This window comes from Delphinus delphis, chromosome 1 (assembly GCF_949987515.2).
Source record: "Delphinus delphis chromosome 1, mDelDel1.2, whole genome shotgun sequence".
Taxonomy (NCBI): domain Eukaryota; kingdom Metazoa; phylum Chordata; class Mammalia; order Artiodactyla; family Delphinidae; genus Delphinus; species Delphinus delphis.
In genome coordinates, this window is record NC_082683.1 from 114,985,575 (window position 1) to 114,995,374 (window position 9,800).

General features: G+C 52.2%; 1 protein-coding gene across 1 annotated transcript; it reads left to right on the forward strand.

Moving 5' to 3' along the window:
- Positions 1-256: 256 nt before the first annotated feature.
- On the forward strand, positions 257-9,800 carry SLAMF8 (SLAM family member 8). Its single transcript, XM_060008650.1, has 5 exons — positions 257-379; positions 3,202-3,528; positions 6,834-7,139; positions 7,221-7,325; positions 9,066-9,800. Exons 1-5 carry the CDS (start codon positions 340-342, stop codon positions 9,128-9,130), a joined length of 843 nt encoding a protein of 280 aa, XP_059864633.1. The 5' UTR covers positions 257-339; the 3' UTR covers positions 9,131-9,800.

Here is a 9,800-nt window from a genome sequence, read left to right on the forward strand (position 1 = left end):
GGGGCAGCCGGGCAGAGTGGGATGCGGGGATGCCTGGCGGGAGTCAGCGAGGAGGATGTGGGCTTGTGCGGGGGGGACTTGCCGTCTGCATTGGCCAACCATAGGCATTTGAAAGAGGCTGACTTACAAGAATCAGCTCCTGAAAGAGCCCAGCTGGACCCGAGGCCAACTTCCACTTTCCTCTGGATATTTTCACTTTCAGGGCGGCCTGTTCTGAGTCAACATTCCTCCTTCTAACCATGGGACTTTCCAGAAGGACCACAGCTCCTTCCATGCATCCACTTGACCTGGGATGTCCTGGATTTGGCTGTCTAGCGACTTTGCCTGCCTCTCCGGAGTATGGCCGTGTGGTCCCTGTGCAGTCTGCTTCTCTGGGAAGGTAAGTGGGGCAGGCGGGTGGCCTGGCCTCAGAGAGCTGAAGTCCCTTCCCCAGACATCCGGGCAGGATCCTCTCCCCAACCCGAGTGAGAACCCAGGAGCTGTGGAGGGGCAGGGAAGACTGAAGCAAGTTCTTGGGCGACCTTAAACGCTAGGCAGAGGCAAAGAGATGCAGGATCCTGGGTAGAAGGGTGGCAGCACAAGGAACCTCCATGTCCCTGAGACACAAGCTGTTTTGTGGCCCAGGGAGGTTAAAACTGAGGCTGGTGGTACCATTGTTGTTTTTTTTTGTTTTTTTTGTTTGTTTGTTTTTGCGGTACGCGGACCTCTCACTGTTGTGGCCTCTCCCGTTGCGGAGCACAGGCTCCGGACGCGCAGGCTCAGCGGCCATGGCTCACGGGCCCAGCTGCTCTGCGGCATGTGGGATCTTCCCGGACCGGGGCACGAACCCGCGCCCCCTGCACTGGCAGGCGGACTCCCAACCACTGCGCCACCAGGGAAGCCCCCCATTGGTTTTGAAAGAGATGGTCGTGAGAATGTGAGGGTCTGGCAGTGTTAACGCATGCAAATTCTAAATGTGGTCTGGGGAGAGCAGGGGAGGGCAGGGCCCTTACAATCTGAGGATGTCTTTCCAACAGCCTGTGGGAGAGCTGAGACTCCTCCCTGCAGGTCTGTGGAAGTGGACATTCAGGAGGGATGAGAGACAAAAGCAAGTTAATATATTGCCTGTGGACTTGGGGTGGTCGATAGCGGTGTGATGTCAGAAGAGACAAATCAGGTCTCTTCAACACTGGGCGACACCACCCCCCCCATCCTGTCCGATGCCTGACTTCCCTCCCTTGGTTAACAAGTGGTCAGTATGACAAGGGCCAGCGCTGCTAGGCCAGGGGATGGGAGCCATGGGGTGTGGCAAGTACTCAGACACTTTTGTTTGTGTCAGAAGCTCACAGGGACTTCAAGATGATTTTGTCTGATGTCCCCACCTGAGTTCCTGGCTCCAAAAGTCCGCAGATTTCAACATTTCTAAACATGTGAAGGAAATCCTGCCAAAAAGAGGGAATCTGTTTGGTTCACAAATCTTTCAAACCCGTGGACATGGGAAGCAAAAAGAATTTTTGTGAGTGGTGAAAGAGATGAGTACCACTGGTTGAAGGCACCCCCTGCTTTACGAATGGGACAACGGAAGCCTTTAGAGGGAAGAGGCATGCTGAGGATTGCACAGCTTGTTAGTGGCAGAGCCAGGGCAGGATAGAGCAGGAGTCTGGATTGACATCCAGTGCTATGCTCTCTTTATGTGACGTCTCCACTGTGCCTTAACCCTGAAGGCATCCCCAGTTAGGACTGAGACGACTGGGGCTGGCAGGGCAGTGAGACGGACAGGAGACTGGAGCTACCAGCGTCTGGCTGAGTGATCATCCAGAACACGGCTCCCTAACTAAACTCCCAGCACTTGGGTGCGTTCTCCATCTGCTTTTATTCTGCTCTGAACCCTCGCGCCCACCACTGTGCTGGGTACGAGGGAAGTCCTCAGCCAATTTCGTCATACATTCAGTATATCTTCTGAGCTTCTCCTACATCCCACTCCTAAACTGTGTTGGGCACAGGAAGTACAAACATGAGAAGAGGAACTCACAGTCTCGTGGGACTCATAAACACGTGGTCACAATAGAGGGATAGGAGCGTTAATAGTGGTGATCCCGGCCCGCTGTGGGAGCACAGAGTTTGTAACCTGCAGTGACAGATGGCAGAGGCCAGGGGAGGCAGTGATGCCTCAAGGAGGAGCAGAAATCAGTCAGCAGAGGAGTCAGAGGGGCACTTCAAGCAGAAGTGTCACCCCCACAAGTCACACTGAATATGTTCCCAGCAAAACAGCCTCTGGACATCTCACCCCCATTCTGTTTCTCCTCCTGTTCTGGATCACAGAGAATGGCATCCAGTGGGTCCCAAGGACCTGGGAGCCATCCTTGACTCCTGGCTCCCTCACTCCCCAGATCTAATCTGTTACCAGACCCCACTGACTACACACAATAATCTCTCCATTCCTCCCACTTCTGCCTGTCTCATCTGCTCACTTCCTCAGTACAAGTTTCCATTGTACGTCCAGTACCAGTACAACCCCACTCTCCTTGGGATTAATAGACGCAGCCTAGGTCTTGCCCCACCTCCCGTGCAGCCTGCACACCTCTGCTGGAGCCGTCTTTCTAACCATGGATCTAATCACGTCACTCTCTTACTTAAAGACTATCCAAGGCCCCCCCATCGCTCTAAGGATAAAGGCCAAACTCCAAAGTTGCTTTTAGGGCCCTGCAGGATCTGGCTCCCACAGACTCTGCAGTGCTATTTCTTACTCCCTCTGCAGAGAACTACTTTCAGTTCCCCACAGTGCACCGAGCTCTCTCACCGTCCGGGCCTTTGTGTGTGCTGCCCACTTCGTCTCTAACACTTCCCCATCCCCACTCCAGGCCGCCCTCTGCGTGACCTGGCTGATTCCCATTTCTCTTTCCGGTCTCAGCTTAACCTTTTCTTCTCTGAGTCCCTCAAGGCCTGGCAAGGTCACCCTATCAGCCTACCTGTGTTCTCCCGGGGCACCCATTTTTGCCACCATGGTAAATTGCTGTCTTAAGAGTCTGAGCTCCATGAGCACAGGGACTGGATTCCCTTCCTCACTGTTTTATTCCCAGTCCCTGGCGCAGTGCGCTCTCAGCTTGGGTGGAGGGAGTGTGGAGAGAAGGGCCCTCACTTGCTCCGCAGCAGCTCAGCTGCACGCAGGAGAGAGATGAGGACGTTTGGGGCAGGCAGAGTGATGGGGTTCTGTCCTTTCAGCACTACTTCCCTTCATTGTAACCGGTGCCCAAGTTCAGGGCCAGGTGGGGGGCTCGGCGCTGCTGGTGGCAGAGCGCCCTCCCGGCTTCCAAATCCGAGAGGCCATCTGGAGATCCCTCTGGCCTTCAGAGGAGCTCCTGGCCACGTTCTTCCGGGGGTCTCTGGAGACGCTGTACCACTCCCGCTTCCTGGGCCGAGCCCAGCTGCACAGCAACCTCAGCTTGGAGCTGCGGCCACTGAAGTCTGGAGACAGCGGCAACTTCTCCGTGCTGCTGGTGGACAAGGAAGGTCGAGCCTGGACCCAGACCCTGCAGCTCAAGGTGTATGGTGAGTGCACCTGACTCAGGCTCTCTGCCCCACCTCCTCCCACAAAGCTCCGGAAAGGCATCCTGGGTCCTGGAAACTGGGGAGAACTGGGGTCTAGAAACCTCTGGCCTCTGACCTCATGGCTGATTCAGGGAACAGCTGCTTCCCCACAGACACAGGTAAGAAAACTCCTCGGGTTCTCGCAGGTGAGCTTCTGGCTGGGGCAGCCAGGCTTTTCCGCCCTATTGTCCTGGTCTGAACTCTAGCTTGGTCTTTTCTTATCTCAGTGGCCTTGGACACAATACTTACTCCCTGACATTGACCTTTCTCACTTGTAAAACCAGTATAGTAATATTACCATGAAAATCCCAATAAACGTAAAATCAGTGGCATTTGAGAAAGCATCTGGGATAGAGGCTGGCCTAGGCATCATCAATTCTAAGATAACAGGTTATAAGACGTGCCATTATTTTATGCACCACCAAAAAGAAAAATAAGTATTGCAATTAAACTATGACACAATGTTTTTAATTTAAAAATTCATTTTAACTAAAGTATAGATTTTTTTTTTTTTTTTTTGCGGTACGTGGGCCTCTCACTGTTGTGGCCTCTCCCGTTGTGGAGCACAGGCTCCGGACACGCAGGCTCAGCGGCCATGGCCCACGGGCCCAGCCGCTCCGCAGCACGTGGGATCCTCCCGGACCGGGTCACGAACCTGCATCCCCCGCATCAGCAGGCGGACTCCCAACCACTGCGCCACCAGGGAAGCCCCCTAAAGTATAGAATTTTTATGTCATATTTCTTAAAAGAGCTCTTTTAGATGTATTGAGAGATTTTAAATTTACATCATTCATGGATATTCTCTGTTATTTGTTATTGCAAAATAAACCATCCCCAAACTTACTGGTTAAAAACAACAAATATTTTTGTTTCTCACAAGTCTGACTTGGCAGGGCTCAGCTGAGGTGATCCTCTGTTCTGCGTAGGTGTGTTAGGGTCATTCATAGAGCTGCTCTCAGCACCTCAGCTGCGGTGACTGAATTCACTGGAGGCTGGATGGGTCTTTCTTTCCAGCAACTTCACCTCCACCTCTGTCACAACCAGCACCTCCACAACCACCACCACCATGCCCTCCATCACCTGCACCACCATCACCACCTCCACCTCCACCACCCCCACCATCACCTGCACCACCATCACCACCTCCACCTCCACCACCCCCACCATCACCTGCACCACCATCACCACCTCCACCTCCACCACCCCCACCATCACCTGCACCACCATCACCACCTCCACCTCCACCACCCCCACCATCACCTGCACCACCATCACCACCTCCACCTCCACCACCCCCACCATCACCTGCACCACCATCACCACCTCCACCTCCACCACCCCCACCATCACCTGCACCACCATCACCACCTCCACCTCCACCACCCCCACCATCACCTGCACCACCATCACCACCTCCACCTCCACCACCCCCACCATCACCTGCACCACCATCACCACCTACACTTCTACCACAGCCACCATATTTCTGCTGGTAAAGATAAAATGGCCTTTGAGCTCCTATTCATGTATCTAGTGGCTTGGAAAAGATATGTCAGTGACCCCTATTTCAGTAAAACCTCAGAAATTGAGATAGAATAAGGGGAGGAAAAGGTCCAAATTTAAGAATGGAGAGTAGAGGTGATAGCTGGGCAGAGCGAAACACTGAGGGAGAGAAAGGCAGTAGCAAACTGGAAAGAGAGAGACCCTCCCACACCTAGAGGAAGATCACTGGCTCATCACTTAGATGAGCCACACGGGCTGCCAGTGTACAATTAAATGTGTGTCCTTTTCAATGCACACGACCCTGATCCATGTTGCACCATGTTGGCAAGCAGAGTGCTGGCTGGAATTCAGCACCCTGCCCTCACCTGTTACCCCCTGAGCCCAGCGCCCTTGCACAGTGAACAGCCTTCACAGCCATCCAGGCAGCCAGGGAGGCTCTCCCCCGTTCTGGGTCTCAGCTGTCACATATGTGAAATGAGGACGTTGAATGGGATAATACAGGCAGCACCCACACCACTAAGCTCTAAAATGCCTTGTTCTCAGCATCTGAATTACAGATTTTAAGGAAATTGCTGTTTTATTGCTTCCAAATACGTAGCGTGATTAGAACTAATTGCACAAAGCTGCCAGGCAGCCGTCCTTAGGAGCTCTGCTTTGACAATAGATAAGAATGATTTGAATTAGCAGATCAGTTACTAGAAATGTCAATGGGTGTTTCTACTGTGCCTGATCGTGTTTGGAAGCAGCTTGTCCTCTGAAGTAGTGTAAATATCTCCCTCCCCTGTAATCTTTGTTTATGCTATTAGGGCACCCAGCAAATCTTTTCTTTTTTCATATCGCAAATCCCACCAGATTGAGCTGGCATTCATGAGGTTTTACTCAGCTTAACTTTGGAATGCTCTCAGAGACTGAGCCCTCCCACTGTTGCCAGAATGCTCTCCCGCTGGCCCCCTTTGCCGTGAGACTCGTGATCTACTCATCAACCGATGTAGGAAAGGGCAGCCATGGCCTGGGATGCCAGGACACCAATTTGTCCAATGGCCCAGGTAGCTGAGCACCTTGAGAGCAAGGGTTATGGAGACAAAAAGGTAGAGCCCCTACCCCCTGGCCCGCTCCTTCACAGAATTTTGCATCCTTGTGATAATTTTCTTAGTTATTCATAATCACTTGTTAGTACGTCTTCTTCACCAAACTCCAAAATCTCCAAAAGTCCAGGAATGTGTTTGTTGTTTTTGTGCCTACCTTAACAAACGTTTATTGTCTCTCTGACTGATGTATCATGTATCGGGGAAATTTGATGACAAGGGATACAGAGAGTTCTCAGAGGGCTCAGAGCCGTACCTGGAATATCAGAGAAGGCTTCATAATCAGAGCAGTAAGAAGTGTGTCCAAGCTGGGCCTTGGAGGATGAGTAGGAGTTTTCTAGGAGGGTGAGATGAGAAAAGCATATGTGTACAGCTGAGCCACATGAAAGATATGAAGCATGACACGTTTGGGAGAACAGGAAATTAATTAAGATGGGTGGAGAGGGTCAGCAGGAGGTACAGCTGGAGAGGTTGACATCAACCATTTAATGAAGGATTTTGAATACCAGACTTAGAAATTCAGCTTCTGTCCTGTGGGCAATGGGAGACTGATGAGGCTTTAGAGCCAGAGTGGCCTAGTCAGAGGTGGCACCTAGCCCTGCATGGATCCCAGAGCTGGAGCTATGGGCCCCGCTCAGCATCCCTAAAACCCACACTGGTTCTGCTGTCCTTGCTCAGGTGCAGTGCCCAGGCCCGTGGTGCAAGTGTTCACTGCTGTATCAGGGGATGCTCAGCCCCCCAAGACCTGCCAAGTGTTCCTGTCCTGTTGGGCTCCCAACATCAGCGACATAACCTATAGCTGGCGACGGGAGGGAACCATTGACCTTGATATCAAGCCAGGCGGCCTCTTCATGGACGGACAGGTGCTGAGTGTGTCACTGGGACCAGGTGACAAAGGTGTGGCCTATTCCTGCATTGTCTCAAACCCTGTCAGCTGGGACTTGGCCACAGTCACCCCCTGGGAGAGCTGCCATCACCAGGCAGGTATGCCGAGGGCTGGGGATCAGTGGTTGAGGGATTGTGAAGCCTCCAGTCCACCTGTGACCCTGCCCCCTCCATGTTCAGCTCCAGGGATGGCCTCCTACAAAGATGTGCTACTGGTGGTGGTGCCTGTCTTGCTGCTTGTGATCCTGGCTGGTCTCTCTGCCTGGCACTGGGGCCCCTGCTCAGGTAGGAGTCCTGCAGGGGCTAGGGGTGGCTGGAGGAGGTAGGTCTTCTGGGAAGGAGGGCCAAGTTTGGACGGCCTCCTATTTAGGCTTCCCTCTCCCGTGTCATCTCTTGGCCCTCTCCATCTAATATTCTGGTCTCCAGTCAGACTGAACTACCTGAAGTTCCTTTAGCAGTTTTCAAATGAGCTACTCTCTTGCATGCCTCTGCAGGCATTTGCACATTCTACTCTTTCTGTCTGGAACACATTTTCCATAACTTCCACCCAACACGCCTTCTTCATTTGGCTGTCACCTCCACCATCTTCAAGGTGTGCCCCCTGCAGGAAGCCTTCCCGACCTTCTCTCCCACACCCAGGCTGGGTTTGTGTCCTGCCTTGACTCTCCAGTGCTCATCTCAGTCACAGCACTTACTGCCCTCACTCTCCCACGGAGTTCTCAGGTCTTGAAAGATAAAGGCTGAGTCACCACCCCCTGACATCTAGCAAGGGTTCCTGGAACATAGCTGGTATCAATAAAGGTGTGTTGAGTGAAAATCTAGATGAATCCCAACTCCCTCTTGCCAATCATCCTAGGAAAGGCTTCCTGAGAGAAGCACCTCTCTGGCCAGGGACTGATAGGGCCTCCTTCCCCCAGGAGAAGAGGGAAGGGGACACTCAGAGGTTAAGCTGGGTTCTGTGCTCTCCATCCAGCTCCTGAAAGAACTACCCCAGCTGACCTGGGCTTCGTGGACATGTCCATCCTAGGCTGTCTGGCTGGTCCCAGGATGGAGAAAGTGGGTCAGCAAGGAGAAGGAGGCATAAGACTTCAGTGGATGTGTCCTAAAAGGCAAGAGTCTTGGCCCAGCCACTGAGCATGCAGCTGGGCTGGCTGGCTGGCTCCTGTATGTTCTTTCCACAGGCAAGGGAGGGAAGAGGGAGCAGCAGGGGTCACACTCCACCTAGGGCCCTGTCTGCTCCTGAGAGGGTCTGACCTGGCCCTTTGCCTCAGACAGCCCCCAGGATTTGTGGTAAGAAGGTGGAAGCCAGGAAGCAAGCAGCTTTTTGTTTTAACAGCTTTATTGGACTATACTGCACATACCGTGTAATTCATGCATTTCAAGTGTAAAACTCAATGGCTTTTATTACAGTCACAGAGTTGTTCATCCCTCGCCACACTCAATTTGAGAACATCCTCTTTACCCCTAAAGGAAATTCCCAAGCCCCTTAGCCATCACTCCCTAGTGCCCCTTTCCCTTCCAGCCCCAGGCAACCACTAATCTCCTTTCTGTCCCTAGACTGTCTCTTCTGGACAGTCTATCCTGTAAATGGAGTCATGCACTGTGTGATCCTTTGTGACTGACTTCTTTCACTTCGCCTAATGTTTTCAAGGCTCAGAAAAGAGCAGCTTTGGACACTGAGAAGTGTAGAGAGAATCCAACTACCGGGGATAGTGGAAAGGCTCTACCCAGGGCATCTGGAGGCTGACCCTTGGCTCTGACACGTGGCTTCTGCCTAGTCATTTAACTGGGTCCATCCCAGCTCTAAGTTTCTATACCTTCTACAGCTAAATGCGTGCCTTAATTGCAGAAAAGTCTAGACATTAGGAAGAACTTCCTGTCCTTGAAGCATCTCCTTTTCCAGGGTCTTGGAAAACCAGGAGAGCTATTCCTTGCCTGAGGTGATCTTGAACTAGGACCATCAGGATTCAGAGGCCTTAGGTACAAACTTTGGAGGGGTAACCTTCGTTCTGATCTCCTTGCCAGGGACAAAGAAGAAGGATGTCGGTGCTGGTGAAGTGGCTCCAGAGACAGAGAACCCCCTCGTTTAGGGTCTACCGTGAGCAATGCCTGGATCACGAGGAAACCGACTGCCTAGCCACATGATGCTCTGGGATGTAGCTGGTACCTGGAAACCACCATGGACCTCGTACCTCCTGTGAGACTCCTGTACCACCGCTCAGGAGCAGCCTGGGCAGCCATCACACTGGGAGGACAGGAAACACTCGCACAACCTTCCACACCTTCCCCCTTCCCTCTCCCCTGGTTGCATGTCCTGGCTGTGCTCTGGGAAACATGGGCCCAGCAGGACATCCCCTCAAGGACACTGGAAGTTCTCCAGGATCCATAGATTGATTGTCCAGGGCACTCACTCCTCCACCACTGTTCATGAAGTATTGTTATGGATTGAATTTGTCCCCTTTAAATTCACATGTTGAAATCCTAACCCCCAATATCTCAGGATATGACTGTGTTTGGAGATAGGGTCTTCAAAGAGATAATTAAGGTTAAATGAGGTCATTGAGATGGCCCTAATCCGATATGACTGGTATCCTTATAAGAAGAGGGAGAGACACCAGGAATGCACACACAGAGAGAAAAAGCCATGGAAGGACACAGAGAGAAGGAAGCCCTCTGCAAGCCAAGGAGAGGCCTTGGGAGAAACCAAACCTGCTAACATCTTGGTCTTGGACTTCTAGTTTCCAAGACTGAGAAAATAAA